General features: G+C 36.7%; 1 protein-coding gene across 1 annotated transcript; it reads right to left on the bottom strand.

The window, feature by feature from the left end:
• Positions 1–4,563: 4,563 nt before the first annotated feature.
• LOC117332401 (putative nuclease HARBI1) lies at positions 4,564–6,767 on the bottom strand. Its single transcript, XM_033891286.1, has 3 exons — positions 6,539–6,767; positions 4,992–5,173; positions 4,564–4,655 (listed from the first exon to the last, which is right to left on the bottom strand). The coding sequence occupies exons 1-3, from the start codon at positions 6,563–6,565 to the stop codon at positions 4,580–4,582; spliced, it is 285 nt and encodes a 94-aa protein (XP_033747177.1). The 5' UTR covers positions 6,566–6,767; the 3' UTR covers positions 4,564–4,579.
• Between the last annotated feature and the right edge of the window lie 11,320 nt (positions 6,768–18,087).

The following is an 18,087-nucleotide window of genomic DNA, read 5'->3' as shown; positions in this document are numbered from 1 at the left end:
CATATCAGTATACCCATACACACATTTCAGTATACCAATACACACCTATAAGTATACCCATACACACATATCAGTATACCCATACACACATATCAGTATACCTATACACACATATAGGAACTAGACAAAGTCAGGGTACCTGACAGAGCCAGCCTTCTAGAATACAAAGTCAGAACTCCGACACAAAGGGTCCCTTGTGTGGTCACGTTCCATCCTAACTTGCCGTTTTCACACACATCAGTTTACCTATACACAATTTGATTTATACTCATGTATTTTCAAATTGCAAAAATGACAATATAACAAAACATATTAACGTATCAAAAACATATTGTTGTTGGCAACATATATTGATAGTTTTCCTGTTCATGTTTTTATAATATGTTCATTACATTTTAATAACTTACCTCGATATCAAACTGTAAATGTGTACAGGCAGCCCCCTGACCAGGAGGAATGACTAGAGGAGGTGTACCTGGCTGTAGTGAAGCTACACATACCCGACCAGATAGTAGGACTGGTGTATCGTCTATATCTGGCAGGGAAACCCCGCCCAGTAACTGTAATCGGAGTACCACAAAGTCCTGTGTGAGCCAATACACCTGATCACATAATAGAGAGGGTATTGATTAGTGTGCATCAGTGCATGTAGAAACACTATATCAACACAATCTTCAACAGGTAAAATTAATTTGGTTTAAATAACGCTTGTCTATTGTGGGCAATAATGTCCGTTTGGTATTTAAGGCCGACTTGAGTGAGTAGTTTGTTTATTTTGACAAAATAATGCAAAAAATACATATTTGTAGAGATGTTTTGGAGCTCGAGCAGATCATATACGTTACACAAGACAGCTATTCCATCTGTTTCTACAACATGCAATAGGAGCATTTATTTTGCGAAGTATGTTTTTACCTTGAAGTACAAATTACGTTTTTTAATAATATCGCTCAAACATACCAAAATGACAAAATGATCTTCAACAGTCAGAGGACTGGGTTTAAGAACAAAATAGTTAACCGCGGAGTTTGTGGTAAAAAGTGCAAATTTCTGAATTCCTAACTCCATAGTTTGACCATTTGCCTTGAAAACAGTCTTCCTATATTTATACTATGTCTTCATTACCCGTCATACAAATCTAAATCAATTCAGGTCGATGTCACGAAAATGAAATAGACACCATCAGATATAACAATATCAGGTACATAACTACAATGGGTACCGCAGAGTAATAGAAACCATCAGATATAACAATATCAGGTACATAACTACAATGGGTACCGCGGAGTAATAGAAACCACCAGATATAACAATATCAGGTACGTAACTACAATGGGTACCGCGGAGTAATAGAAACCATCAGATATAACAATATCAGGTACGTAACTACAATGGGTACCGCGGAGTAATAGAAACCATCAGATATAACAATATCAGGTACGTAACTACAATGGGTACCGCGGAGTAATAGAAACCACCAGATATAACAATATCAGGTACGTAACTACATTGTACAATGGGTACCGCGGAGTAATAGAAACCATCAGATATAACAATATCAGGTATGTAACTATAATGGGTACCGCGGAGTAATAGAAACCATCAGATATAACAATATCAGGTATGTAACTATAATGGGTACCGCGGAGTAATAGAAACCATCAGATATAACAATATCAGGTATGTAACTATAATGGGTACCGCGGAGTAATAGAAACCATCAGATATAACAATATCAGGTACGTAACTACAATGGGTACCGCGGAATATAGAAACCATCAGATATAACAATATCAGGTATGTAACTATAATAGAAACCATCAGATATAACAATATCAGGTACGTAACTACAATGGGTACCGCGGAGTAATAGAAACCATCAGATATAACAATATCAGGTATGTAACTATAATAGAAACCATCAGATATAACAATATCAGGTACATAACTACAATGGGTACCGCGGAGTAATAGAAACCATCAGATATAACAATATCAGGTACGTAACTACATTGTACAATGGGTACCGCGGAGTAATAGAAACCATAAGATATAACAACATCAGGTACGTAACTACAATGGGTTCCACGGAGTAATAGAAACCACCAGATATAACAATATCAGGTACGTAACTACAATGGGTACCGCGGAGTAATATAAACCATCAGATATAACAATATCAGGTATGTAACTATAATAGAAACCATCAGATATAACAATATCAGGTACGTAACTACAATGGGTACCGCGGAGTAATAGAAACCATCAGATATAACAATATCAGGTATGTAACTATAATAGAAACCATCAGATATAACAATATCAGGTACGTAACTACAATGGGTACCGCGGAGTAATAGAAACCATCAGATATAACAATATCAGGTACGTAACTACAATGGGTACCGCGGAGTAATAGAAACCATCAGATATAACAATATCAGGTACGTAACTACAATGGGTACCGCGGAGTAATAGAAACCATCAGATATAACAATATCAGGTACGTAACTACAATGTGTACCGCGGAGTAATAGAAACCATCAGATATAACAATATCAGGTACGTAACTACAATGGGTACCGCGGAGTAATAGAAACCATCAGATATAACAATATCAGGTACGTAACTACAATGGGTACCGCGGAGTAATAGAAACCACCAGATATAACAATATCAGGGTACGTAACTACAATGGGTACCGCGGAGTAATAGAAACCATCCAGATATAACAATATCGGGTCCGTAACTACAAATGGGTACCGCGGAGTAATAGGAAACCATCAGATATAACAATATCAGGTACGTAACTACAATGGGTACCGGAGTAAATTAAGTTAAGAGATAGTAATCGAACCATCAGAGATAACAATATCAGGTACGTAACTACAATGGGTACGCGGAGTAATCGAAACCATCAGATATAACAATATCAGTACGAACTACAATGGGTACCGCGGAGTAATCGAAACCATCAGATATAACAATATCAGGTACGTACTACAATGGGTACCGCAGGAGTAATCGAAACCATCAATATAACATATCAGGTACGTAACTACAATGGGTACCGCGGAGTAATAGAAACCATCAGATATAACAATATCAGGTACGGTAACGTGATACAATGGGTACCGCGGATGAGTAATAGAAACCACCAGATATAACAATATCAGGTACGTAACTTCATTGATACAATGGGTACCGCGGGAGTAATAGGAAACCATCCCGATCTAACAACTATCAGGTAACGTAAGCTACAAATGGGTACCGCCGGAAGTAATAGACACCAACCAGATATAACAATAATCAGGGTACGTATCTAACAATGGTTACCGCCGGAGAGTAATAGAAACCATCAGATATAACAATATCAGGTACAAACTACCTTTGGGTTACCGCGGAGTTATATAAACCACCAGATATAACAACTATCAGGTACAAACTGACATTGTCAATGGGAAACGCGGAGTGAGATAATATAAACCCATCATATATTAACATATCAGGTACATAACTACAATGGGTACAGCGGAGTAAGAGTAATAGAACCCACCACACGATTTATTAACATATCATGTAAATAATACAATGGGTACGAGGAGTAGGAGAGTCGAGTAGTAAATAATAGAACACACAAGATCTAACAATATCAGGTACGTAACTACAATGGGTACCGCGGAGTAATAGAAACCATCAGAGGTACCGCGGAGTAATAGAAACCACCGATTAAACCAGAAGTCGTTGTCATGCTTAATGGTGTGAACAACTACCAAACTTCGGAGAGTTAAAATTTCTAATCGAAAGGATTCCAAAGACGAATTCGATTCAAAATTTTGGTCAGAAGGATACTGAAAACTACAGACTGTTCCAGTACACGTGAGGTATGGATATATCTAAATTATAGTATAGAATATACTCGCTACAATGAAAAGCCTATGTAATGAGTATTTTCAGTGTCTTACCTCATTTTATGCTTTCTACACTGGTGGCCACCATTTTGAATTCGTATCTTCAGATCACGTGATTCCCCTCCGTGACCACTAGGGTAGAGTGAGAAGTGCAAAGCTCCCACAACAGTACTTTACCTTGCTTAATTAGTCACCAACATTTCGATTATAACGGTGAATAGCAATGACCGAGAGTGTTGCCCTCCCAGTTAAAACTCGAGTAAGGCTTCTAAATCACGTCAAACAATGCGCTGATGTATATTAATTGAGTAAATTAAAAACCAACTTGCTGGGGAAATTAACCGTTTATCCATGCAGGCGTCATACATTGTAAAATGCAAAACTTATGTTTCTAAATGACACGTCATCTATAGAAACAGCCAACGACTTCTATACTTTTGATCTGTTTTGAATGAAAGAAAAAGAAGAAAGCTTTAAGCTGTAGTATCTCCTGTTTTGAGGGTAAAGACTTACTCAATATAACTAAAATATGTTGATATGAAGACTACCTGGTGAAGTAGGCACGGGTGATATGTTCTCTAACAGCTTGTCCGTCCTGCGGGCCATTGTAAGCAGCATCACCCTCTGCCTCATCAACAGCATTGTCTTCCTCCCCATCAGTGGCTCCCTCATGGACATGGCAATGTTGTGAAGCACTGCACATGCCATGATAAGGGTGACGACTCGTTCTGGCTGCATGCGTATCTGTGTTAAGAAAGTTTAGAATAAATAACAGACATGATAAATGTATGATAACATTTATATATACATATTTCATAGAAATTTTCTATGCTGTCACTTGTATTGTTACTCTCACTTTTTCCTTTTCAAATTGATATATTTATCTATAAGGATATTGAATTAGTTTAATGTATATTTTTTAAGGTCATGAGTAATTGAATAGCTATATTAGAATGAGTCATTTCCAAATATCAATATTAATGTTAAACCCTATAAAGTATATGTGTGTTATTCAATTTGAATACATTGTACTGATAACATCACTGTCATAATGGCTTGTCCATGAGGTAAAATTAATACCTCAGAGTGAAGGATGTGGAAGCGATGACACTTCTGGTCCTGCCATGTGCATAATTATAGTGTCTTTGTGCAGGACAATTTGGATTCAAATATGGCGTCAACAGGAATGGTTGGCACGGGTAGCCAGAATCACCCAATAGCACATTTTCCAAATTCTGGTGTGCTTCCATATGCTGACAAACCTGCAAATCAATATAATAATACAAATGCAAAACAATGTCAAAAATAGTGGAGGAATGTTAGTTCAAGAACTGGCCCTTGAGATAATTTTTATTTAAGGTCATTTCAGTTGGTTTTTTTTTTATGAATCTATTATTTTATTAATGAATATCATCATATGACATTGCAACTCTATCTTGATAATATGAACAGTTGACATCTATATGTAATTTTTTTTTTAAATGGATCACCATCAATGACCCGAATCAATTTATATAAAAAAAAATATGAATTGAATACCTCTTTTTCTACAACTGCTAATGCCAGATATATGTATCTCATTGTTTTTTATAATAAAGATCACCTTTATTAGAAGTAAATTTTAATAATATGTAACTGGTCTGTTTTTGGAATGTTATAAACTATGTTTGGTAATTAAATATATTCCTGAGAAGTTCTGAAAATATGGGCATCATGTGTGCACCCTGGCCAACTGGTATTGATGCCCAAGAATTTTCCTGTAGCAAAAAATGAATGAAATGAAATATTACTGTAAGAAATATAGTATATTATACATAATATGGGTAGACCATTTTTATTATTTTTTACAAATATATAATATTTATTTCACAATGATGCATGTTCACTTATGTAGCACACTACAGTAGGACAGACTGGCCATGGGCGATAAATGTACACTATAATTGGTATATTCAGTATGAAGAAGTACATTCAGGCTTCACATTTGTGAAAACAAAAATTAATAAATTGGTTCTGGATTTTCCAAAAAGTGTGTTTACACATGAAATTAAGTTTTGCCTACAGCGAAAAATATATAGGCACCTAGCTTTAGCAGAAACAATGGACCAAATGGGAAAGACTCACTGGAATTGTTTAATTACAAAAAAAACTGATGACATAAATTTAAAACAAACAATCCAACCTTGTTTTTCTGTGTTTGTTCCTGCTTTTTCTATTTATGTTTTGTTTTGCTGTTGTTAACATTTATTATTTATGTATCCATGTATTGATTTGATTTGTATTAGATATAATAGTGTCTTATTATGTCATTTGAAATGTATAAATATGTTAAAAATTTTGAAAAATAAAAAATAAAATAAAAATTTAAAAATATAGGTCTAATGTTAATAATGAACAAGTATAATATAAATGCAATTATCATTTGTCAGTTTCATTATCTTGTCTATGGTTTCACATATGCTTGAAACCATATTTACACACTATTCCATAGCTATTGTTCAGAGGATCCAGAGTTTCACATAGTTGAAACTGACTATAGTTGTTGGGTTTTTTTTATAGTTAACTTGTCAATGTTGTAAGGGGCACCACGCAGAGTATCACGAGTGCATAAACAAATTTAAACTTACCGTCAGCATCACAAACACCCTGCACATTGATGCTGTGGTAGCCCTTCCTGTTTACATAGGATGGCTCGTCAGTGGGTGGTGCCTGTATACGGATATGTGTTCCGTCCACTGCTCCTATTATGGAGGGAAACCCGGCGATGGCGAAAAATTTCCTCTTCCCCTTCTGGCACTCCTCTGTGTGGTGGGCCACTTTATAGCTTGGCTAGCATAACAAGCCAACTTACCACACACTTTATGAACGCACCTGGATACGGTGCATTTTATCCAGACCTTTCAATGAAATAACAAGTAAGTTGTTTACCAAAATTATTCGGTTTTGTCATTTTTTAGCCCACCGGTATCGTAGTACAGTACACTAATCGTTTACAGTATCATACATTAACACGTTGTTTATATAAGTGAACCTTTTCACTGAAATATAGACGTCAACTGTAGGACTACTAGCGCACATTCTATTTCAAAACAAGCAATCGTCGATGACGTGTGATGGGCATTTATTACGAAAATACAACTTCAAACAAAACTTCCAATGTGTACACTATACAAATGTTAAGGGCAAGCTTATATATAATTACTATTTACTATTAGTAATGTAACAGAGCGCAGGATGTATTAGATTTAAATCACTGCCTCCGCTAAGGATCGAACCCGGGACCTCTTTCTTACTAAGTCTTGCGCTCAACTGATCGAGCTGAAGAGAAGATTTCCCTAGCCGAGCAGTATATTATGGCTAGTATTTACCAGGGTTACATATATAAAAGAATACGATGATAACTGTTTCTGTCGCTGCAAGAAATCATAATCTACATTTTCAAAATTGAAAGAATGAATCAATTTTTGTTGTTAACTTGTTGTCAATATTGGAAGAAATAACAGCTGCAATATATTTGATTTCACTGCATCAATATTGCTTGTGGTTTAATTAATCCATTCAATTACCTGTAGTGTCTCCAACAACTTGAAGGAAACTTCCACTTGCCAGGAACCTCAATGTTGACAGCACTTGCTGCTGAACAGTCAGGGCATGGTTCCTGCGAGATTTCCTTGCTAAATCCGGTCTAAGGAGATAGGTCAGGAACGTAATTGATTGGCGACCAAATCTGTACCTTTGGCGAAGCTCCTGGTCCGTAAAGGCTCCATCAAGGATGGCTTGATGTCGAAAAACGCGCTCTTTCCTCTGAGGAGGGACAGCAACAAGCACCAAGGCGGCCATATTTGACGACTCGTTAAATACTTAATCGTGGGTAGATGAGTGATTAAAGTTAGCGATTAATTATATTAGCGAGTCGTTAAATGTTAACTTTTTTTTAACAACAGTTAACGACGTCGTTAGATCTTAACGACTCGCTAACCATGGTTTAACGACGTTGTTAGCTTAACGATAGTTTTGAACAACCGGGGCCCTGGTGATTAAAAGTTATAGAGTAATGAACCGCAATAAAACTTTCAACTTATCAAACAATATATAACATTAACCTGTCAGCTTTATACTTATCCCTATCAGCCTTGCCGTAGCTTCATATACGCGCTGAAAAATATCTCGGCATGGCCTTATGGTTCTTCAATCAAAATACAAATAGAATATCTAAATATTACTAAATACATACCAAAGCACAGAATTCCATGGCAAAATACATGACATACAACATAATACCATCCTAAATCTATCCAATGATATATGCTCATCCTAGTATAAATTGTTAACCAATATGACATATTATCACAGTAATATCAGCAGAGATTTCGCTCTTAATTGATAGTGTATTTCTGATATAATTAATCTGAGAAAACATTCATAGTATTTGGAAAACAAAGATGTTGTGCTATTTAATTAAAACATGGCAAACGAGCAATAATACTCAACATTAATTAATCAAGAGCTAGATAAAAGGTACATAGTTTTTGTTAAATATAATAAATGTCTAGTTCAGATTCTTCATTTGTTGCAAGTTGAACGTCACTGCTAGCTATAGTAGGTTGAAAATAAGTTCAAATATTGGTATGTAGCCCAGACAAGTCCAGATATCTGTAGGTAGAGGTACGGACAAAAGCCCCCCCCCCCCCCCCCCCGCCCCCCCCGGACATTAGCCCCTAGGACAAAAGCCCCTTCACACTAATCAAAAAGTGGACAAAAGCCCCTTCATGAAAAAAAAATGATATTTATTTTTCTGTTGATTTTTAATTGCTACATATACATATGTCATCAGTGGCTTCGACAAAAGCCCCTTCATAAAAAAAAATGATATTTATTTTTTTTTTATGATTTTTAATTGCTACATATACATATGTCATCAGTGGCTTCGGCAATGTAAACAACCGGTTCCAACAACAACTACTTGAACTGTCTGTTACATAAACAATAAGCTGTAACACAGGTGTTTGGTAGGTTTTTCATTGATGTTGTGTTCTCTTGGAAAGAAATATATCATTAATGGCTTCATTGTTTCTTTGATTTTAATCATTCCTAAAATTAAACTTATTACAACGCAGAGCAACATGTTTGGTTAGGTACTTATTATATTATAATTTGAGACACTGTAAATAGGGATCAAAATTTAATGTTTATTGCTTTTGTAGGCATTTCTTTGATTAGCAATATTTGCAGTATATTAGGAAGTCAAAAATTATGTGTAATCAGTAACAATTTGTTCATCATGGAGAACTTTCCTGAAATTTTTAGCTGACTTAATAATATTAAGTTTGAAAAAATAAATTATGTTTAACCACAGACATATAATGCTACACTGACATTGAACCAAGGACCTTCATTTTTCACACAATTATTCTCCAAATTTCAGAGATAAAAACAACAATATATATAGTTTCTGTTTTTCAAAAGTACAGATTTATTTAAAGTATGGCAGCTAAATTTATAAAGAAGGGGCTTTTGTCCGGGGGGGGGGGGGGGGGGGGGGGGGGGCTAATGTCCAGGGGGGCTTTTGTCCTACACTCCTGTAGGTAGACCAGTTTAATATAAGTTGAAGCTGTCAGACTGGAACTGAAACTGAGATGAAGTTTTAATGGAAAATTAACTGCAACAAGCTTTAAGCCAACAGCTGAATTCAGCGAAATACCGTCAGCATTATCCTGGGGTCATGGTTAGACGTCAGGTACAATAATCAGGATACTGGATCGTTTAAATGTACAGATTAGGGTAAAGGAACACTTTTCCTTGGAAGAACGAAGTAAAATTTAAAATCAAGTGATACCGGGGACCGTAGTCACACTCATTCTCCATCTATCATCATGTTGGTGACGTCATCGCACATTGTATGAAATATAAAGTCATAAACAGTGGAACATACATGTATATATCCGATATATTATAAATGTCATCAATTGATAAATGCTGTCAGTGGATATAATAGTGTGAATACGTCAGAAGTCCACATGTACATCTTCCCGCAAAAAAAGCACATGGCGTGAAATGTCTGATGTCTGGCCGACGAGCCGAGGCTGACTCGCCGGCCACACCGGCGAATATACAATAAAAAGTTACATAATAGTAGATGAACACCAAACCGGATTTAGATTCTCCACCATGTAATGAACTGTGACGTATGGGGAAGTCGCTGTACGTTACATATCGCAAGCAAAACCAGACACGTCTTTCAAGTTCTAAGTTTTTTATATGAATAATCAAAAAGTATCTCACAAACGAAAAGAATTACAACAAAGGGGAATAACTCACATAAAGAGTTGGATTATCTCCCCTAGACTGTACAATTATGTGATCTCGTAACACCCATACAACTTACATACACAACACCTCAACGCGTGCATATCGGTACATGTACGGGATATGGTGACACTTGGAGACACAAAATCAGACGTGGAAATTGAATTTTGTTCTGGCTATTGTTGTACACAAGACAAGTAGAAAGTTTTAAGCTCACGAAGATAAAACGAGATGGAAGCTAAGTGGGTTTACAATTGATAGTCTACTAGCTGTCCAGCTATGGACAATAGCAGGCCCCGAGATGACGGGAGGAAGCTGATACCAGAATATTCGCACATTAGACGCTGATGTGGTAGTTCTTGTTGCACAAGCCGTTCAGAAAAAAAGAGTTCGATGAATTATGGATTGCAGCTGACACAAGAAACATTTTTCGACATACCTGTACAGATTCTGTTTAAGGTATTTTGTCACCAAGAGCAAAACACTACCTGCGTTCCAAGCATTTACAGACTGCGATAATGTATCGTTATTTGGCGGAATAAAGGGAAAACGACTCGTGACACGTGGACAGATAGCGAAGGCGCGACAGATCCGTTAACACAGATCATGGACTCCTAAACACAACGTCCGCTGTCATCTCGACGGAAGGCCGAGCTAATCAGGAATCAGATTTACAGTTTTACAGTTATGACCCATCGTGACTAATCATAATTAATACTAAAACTTATAAACTCGTAATGATTTTCGTGTATGATGTTATCAGAGACCTATATAGTATATAGGTCTCTGATGTTATATATGGCACCGTTTAAAAAGAAAAGTTAATGTCCCTGGTTTCGGTAGCACTTGTTATTAACTAATTCACAAATACAACTCAGAGAGTTTATTCAGCACTTTCCTTTTTGTTGACTTATTCGCATTAATTACAGGCACGTGTTCACGTTTGTTTCTATATGGGCGAACTTAATTCTGACGTGCCGGTGGGCCGGTGGCAAGGCGGTAAGGGGGCAAAATTACTTGATTGTGTCCCGAATATGCGCGCGCAATTTCGGCACGTGCCGATCGGCGAAAATTCCTGCGGGTTTGAATGCACCGGCACACCGGCAAACAAGATGGCGTTGTGTTTAACCGAAAGATTAGATTAAGTGAGAAATTAAAGAATTTCAACTTGTTTTGAACCTGGCATGTCATTTTAGTCATACATATACTGCAAAATGCATTGTAAGATGATTTTGAATATTCTGCAGCGTTCGATGTTTACAATGCTTTTGAAATATGTCTATTCATATATGAATATATAAAATAAATAAAAATAAATATGTTTTGGTCTATGTCGGCCATAGTGCAACTGTGCAGCTTTGCTTGAATGTACGTGCCGACGGCAAGCTCAAAACCGGCAAACGGCACCAACGGCAAGCCAGAATCAAGTTCGCCCTATATTTCCTATATGGCGACACCGATCGTGTTCAACCTGTGACGTCACAGGTCAGAGGTCACCAAAACGAGGTATTCAGGTGTGTTTTCGAGAAAAATCACAATTACTCGGTAATGGGTCGGCCGATTTTGATGCGGTTTTCTGCATTCTTGTTTATTAATAAATACCAATAACATATTTAAATATAATTTTTCGTTCAGGGTACACTTTAAGCTCAAGTTTAGAAATGGTCACTCTACAGGGATATTACCTGCAATACGTGAAACGGCAGACATACCGTAGGTTAATTAGACGGCTGCTAAGGATGCCTGTCCTATATATCTACATGTATAGCTCTGAGAGATACAGACAGATACATGTATACTAGTGTACTTATACGGTTACTAGGGAGACTTTACGGTTACTAGGGAGACCTGTTCTATATATCTATAGCTCTGAGAGATACATAGAGATATGTATACTAGTGTACTTATACGGTTACTAGGGAGACCTGTTCTATATATCTATAGCTCTGAGAGATACAGACAGATATGCATACTAGTGTACTTATACGGTTACTAGGGAGACCTGTTCTATGTATATATAGTTAATATAGATACAGACAGACTGGGACTAGTGTAATTATACGGTTACTACGGAGACTTTATGGTTAATATGGAGACTTTACGGTTACTAGGGAGACCTGTTCCAATATCTATAGTTGTTAGGGATACAGACAGACTGGGACTAGTGTAATTATACGGTTACTAGGGAGACCTGTTCTATGTATCTATAGTTATTATAGTTACAGATAGACTGGGGCTAGTGTAATTATACGGTTACTAGGGAGACCTGTTCCAATATCTATAGTTGTTATAGATACAGACAGACTGGGACTAGTGTAATTATACGGTTACTAGGGAGACCTGTTCTATGTATCGTATAGGAGGTATATATATATATTGGTCTATATATGAGATGACTACATCGTTGAACAACACACAAATGAACACGAACTTATGCTTGGATAGATGCCAATTGATGTCTCATAATCAATTAATGTGTCATATTCCAGAAAACTGTAGAATTGTGAGAATTATCACACTGATAACCCAAAAACCTTCAATTTCCTCGCGCCAGTATTAATTTTTAACAGTTATTGAGGGTTTTAAATGTAATTTTAAATTTATACAAACCATCACTCCAACAGAAAACGTCCATATGAACTTAATTCATTCACATGTATTCTTCGGAATCCCTCTCCTTTTTGGAGAATTTATCGATGAATCTAATATATTGTAACCACTGTCCACTTTACAGTGTGCAAACACAGAGGGTACAAGACCACCAAAGCAGCAGCCTTCCATGACGGAATACAATTGCCGCAGTGCCCATTCAAATCTGAACTTACATTTGAATGAGCACATGTATTTTTTAAGGAGCACTGTTACTGCAGGTAGATGAAAGTGTATTTTAAACACACTTTATCAACCCACATCAGTACAGAGCAAGTATACGGGAAGGCCAATTGGGACTTAGTGGACCTTTGATTACACGACGGTACATTCGTACCTGTGTTTGAAAAGTGAAGTGCATTCTTCTTGCGAAAACCTACCACTTTATACCAAAGAATCAAAGTACTGTAAGTACTGTAAACGAACATTATTGTTTAATGCAAAATCAGTAATCTTCTAAGTTTAAAGTTGATAAATTTACTGATATCGGTTTAGGAATTAATTGCAAATAATTTGAAATGTTTGCAGCTGTTCTGATTTGATTGTACACATGCATGTTTCTGTAAGGTCCTAATTGAAATTGGAAGTTTGTCGATCTATCTTGGATGGATGAAAATAATGTGTTATAAGATGAAATTAGAACCTTTTTGAATCAACAATATATTCAAATACAAAGTCAAAAATATTTTTGTTTGAGGAATCGGTATTGTTGTCAGAGCCATGCAATATAATGTTTAAAAGGAGATCAGGCATACGATTTACAATGAAATCTGGATTTACACTTAGAGCCAATTCGTTGCTAATTTCATACGCAAGTTGTTATATTTTGGACAGGTAAAAAAGAAATGTTTTTCGTCTTCGGGGGAATCCATACAGTCGTCACAATATTTATTGGGTGTTAATCGGTATAAGAATCTTTGTTTGTTCAGGGCGCTAAGACCCATTCTTAGTCTACAATGATTGATTTTTCCTTTCCAATGGCCATAAATATATAAATCATTTGAGACTGGAGTAGAGAGTTGTGATAGGGCTTGTGAAAAAGATTCAAGCGTTGATTTGTTCCGAATATGTTCAGGTAGGTTGTTCCGGTCTCTTATAGTTCTGGGAAAGAAAGATTGGTGATAGAACGACTTTCTGGAAGGAATAGGTAGAAATGTGTTTGAGTTCCTGAAGTTGTAATTTTGTGTGCGATGACAGAGAAGTGGACAGATGTATTCCAAATATGAAGGACCCATATTATGTTTGATTTTGAAAATCATTTTTAATCGAGAATTTTTCCTTCTGTCACTAAGTAACTCCCAACCTAGTTCAGATAGAAGTTTAGTATATTTGGTAACTTTATACCCTCCTGTGCAAATTAGAGCTGCCCTTCGCTGGACACTTTCAATAAGGTCGGATTCGTATTGGTTGCAATTATCAAAGAGTATACTGCCATATTCTAGAATAGACCTAACCAATGATTTATAGAGTTTCACTAAACCGCCCCGAGGGATTAAGTATGCTAATGACTGTAACATGTTTAGTATTTTATTTGCCCTAGCAACAATGTCAGATATATGCACTTGCCAGCTCAAGTCTCCAGATAATGATATGCCAAGGTGTTTATGCGTGTTGAAGTGTTGAATAGGAACATTATTGAGTGTAATATCGGGGTAGTTTAAGTCACACCCAGGGTAATATTAACAGGATAACAGACAGCCACACCCAGGGTAATATTAACAGGATAACAGACAGTCACACCCAGGGTAATATTAACAGGATAACAGACAGTCACACCCAGGGTAATATTAACAGGATAGCAGACAGTCACACCCAGGGTAATATTAACAGGATAATAGACAGTCACACCCAGGACAATATGAACAAGATATCAGACAGCCACACCCAGGGTAATATTAACAGGATAACAGGCAGCCACACCCAGGGTAATATTAACAGGATAACAGACAGTCACACCCAGGGCAATATTAACAGGATAACAGACAGTCACACCCAGGGTAATATTAACAGGATAACAGACAGTCACACCCAGGGTAATATTAACAGGATAACAGACAGCCACACCCAGGGTAATATTATTAGGATAACAGACAGTCACACCCAGGGTAATATTAACAGGATAACAGACAGTCAAACCCAGGGTAATATTAACAGGATAACAGACAGTCACCCCCAGGGTAATATTAACAGGATAACAGACAGCCACACCCAGGGTAATATTAACAGGATAACAGACAGTCACGCCCAGGGTAATATTAACAGGATAACAGACAGCCACACCCAGGGTAATATTAACAGGATAACAGACAGTCACGCCCAGGGTAATATTAACAGGATAACAGACAGCCACACCCAGGGTAATATTAACAGGATAACAGACAGTCACACCCAGGGTAATATTAACAGGATAGCAGACAGTCACACCCAGGGTAATATTAACAGGATAACAGACAGCCACACCCAGGGTAATATTATTAGGATAACAGACAGTCACACCCAGGGTAATATTAACAGGATAACAGACAGTCAAACCCAGGGTAATATTAACAGGATAACAGACAGTCACCCCCAGGGTAATATTAACAGGATAACAGACAGCCACACCCAGGGTAATATTAACAGGATAACAGACAGCCACGCCCAGGGTAATATTAACAGGATAACAGACAGTCACGCCCAGGGTAATATTAACAGGATAACAGACAGCCACACCCAGGGTAATATTAACAGGATAACAGAGAGCCACGCCCAGGGTAATATTAACAGGATAACAGACAGCCACACCCAGGGTAATATTAACAGGATAACAGACAGTCACACCCAGGGTAATATTAACAGGATAACAGACAGCCACACCCAGGTTAATATTAACAGGATAACAGACAGCCACACCCAGGTTAATATTAACAGGATAACAGACAGTCACACCCAGGGTAATATTAACAGGATAACAGAGAGCCACGCCCAGGGTAATATTAACAGGATAACAGACAGTCACACCCAGGGTAATATTAACAGGATAACAGACAGTCACACCCAGGGTAATATTAACAGGATAACAGACAGCCACACCCAGGGTAATATTAACAGGATAACAGACAGTCACACCCAGGGTAATATTAACAGGATAACAGACAGCCACGCCCAGGGTAATATTAACAGGATAACAGACAGTCACACCCAGGGTAATATTAACAGGAAAAAAAACAGCCACACCCAGGGTAATATTTAGTTAGTACAAACGAATTGTTGATTACTAATAGTTTATTGTAATCAATGTTTACTGCCAAAACTCTGTCCGTCATGTTTTCATCTTGATTATTGGGTATTTTTGACAAAAATCATAGCAAAATTCGTCGTTTGACAGTAGGGCAGCCGGATAATATTGAGCAGGAATATCAAGCACGGCAAGTTTATCATATTTCCGATAGTATGTTAAAATGCCATGTGTCACTATAATACATGTGGCTCTTTATGAAGTTTCCACTTGCGCAAATACATCACAAAATCAATGTTTCGTTACTTATAGAGACCTCTCAAATTGTAATTAAGCGAAATTTTATTTATGTATATGGGACTGAGCACAGTCATGCGTAGTTATACACTGAATGACAATTATAAAACACTTTTATATTTGTCTTTATCCAAGATAGGTAGTACTTTATCATTATTATTCAGTGTTTTCAGTAATACCAAATATATTTCACGAGTGGGGCTATTATTTTGATATTTTTCACGAGTGCGCAGCACGAGTGAAAAATATCTAACTATTAGCCACACGAGTGAAATATATTTGGTTTTACTGAAGACACTGTTAGATATTCTGTTTATTACATTTTTTATCAACGAAAAACCTACCCCGTATGCTAACTAGGCCTAAAGCTATAATTTGTAAACAAAAGATGTAGATAGAGTAATATAATCTTTGTTTCCTCCAAAATTAAGAGAAAAACGATAATATGTGATAAATACAATTAAACAACAGTTATACATGAATAATGAATTTTGTGAAAAGGCAACCCAATCGTGACGTATGCACATGTATGTAAACATGTATATACATGTATGATGGTAAACAACTAAACATCAGCAATGTATTATTGATTAACTTGACAGGTAAGTTATTTGTCAGGTAGTAATAACGACAATATAGACAAGTAAATTGTTAAATATTTCGAGGCATTTTGCCCTTCATCAAGACACAAATAAATTACAAACGATCACATACAAATATAGAATATTTTTAAATAGTTACCCGAGTTTAGTAGATCAATATCTTTTGTTTTTGTTAACGATCCCGTCGATCGATAATGTATATCGGAATATATATATAACTTAGCAACAAAACTTGAATTGAATTGAAACACAAATGACGAAGGAAGACAACTTTTTGACTCGTGCCCTGACCGGGCCTCGAATTCACGATCTACGGCACCCAATCGCCTAGAATTACCCGCAGCTTATACCACTGCGCCATATAGGCAGTACCTACAGCTTATATCATAAGGGAAGAATGTTTATTTATATTTAAAATATAAGTTTTTGTGTGGCATGGTGTTTATTGTTACTAAGTCAAATACTTTCATCAAATATACGGATTCTAGTCTAAATTCCTCAAAATCGATTTCATTTAAATGATGATAGATTTAACCTCCTTCTAAAATGTGAATTCAGGCAGAAAATGTAGATATAAACTGATTTCAATATATAAAATGGATGTGTACGCCATAAACCATCACGCATGTTTTCAAGCAGAAAACAATACCCACCTCTGGGTAGCGAGTTCGAAACCTACGTGGGGCAGTTGCCAGGTATTGACCGTAGGCCGGTGGTTTTTCTCCGGGTACTCCGGCTTTCCTCCACCTCCAAACCTGGCACGTCCTTAAATGACCCTGGCTGTTAATAGGACGTTAAACAAAAACAAACCAAACAATACATATATTCTACATATGAAATACAACGTCTTTGTGGAAATAACTGTAGAACAATGGCTAAGAATGGTATGTTACAAAAACAATAATTTTTATTATATATCTGATATTGTCAAGGCACTTATTTCCATAAATGATAAGTTTCAGACGAGCACATCGCAATACAAGGCGTGTAAAAGCTGCGTCATTAGCTCGACATTCTTTGTTTCAGTTTGAAAATGTGATTTATAAATCGATGCCTCCCAATTAATTTTATTTGGTAAGAGACCATCATGCAATGTATTCAACTG

Source organism: Pecten maximus, chromosome 8, assembly GCF_902652985.1.
Source record: "Pecten maximus chromosome 8, xPecMax1.1, whole genome shotgun sequence".
Lineage (NCBI taxonomy): Eukaryota > Metazoa > Mollusca > Bivalvia > Pectinida > Pectinidae > Pecten > Pecten maximus.
The sequence above is the reverse complement of the archived record's forward strand: the minus strand, read 5'-3'. Positions and strand labels throughout refer to the sequence as shown.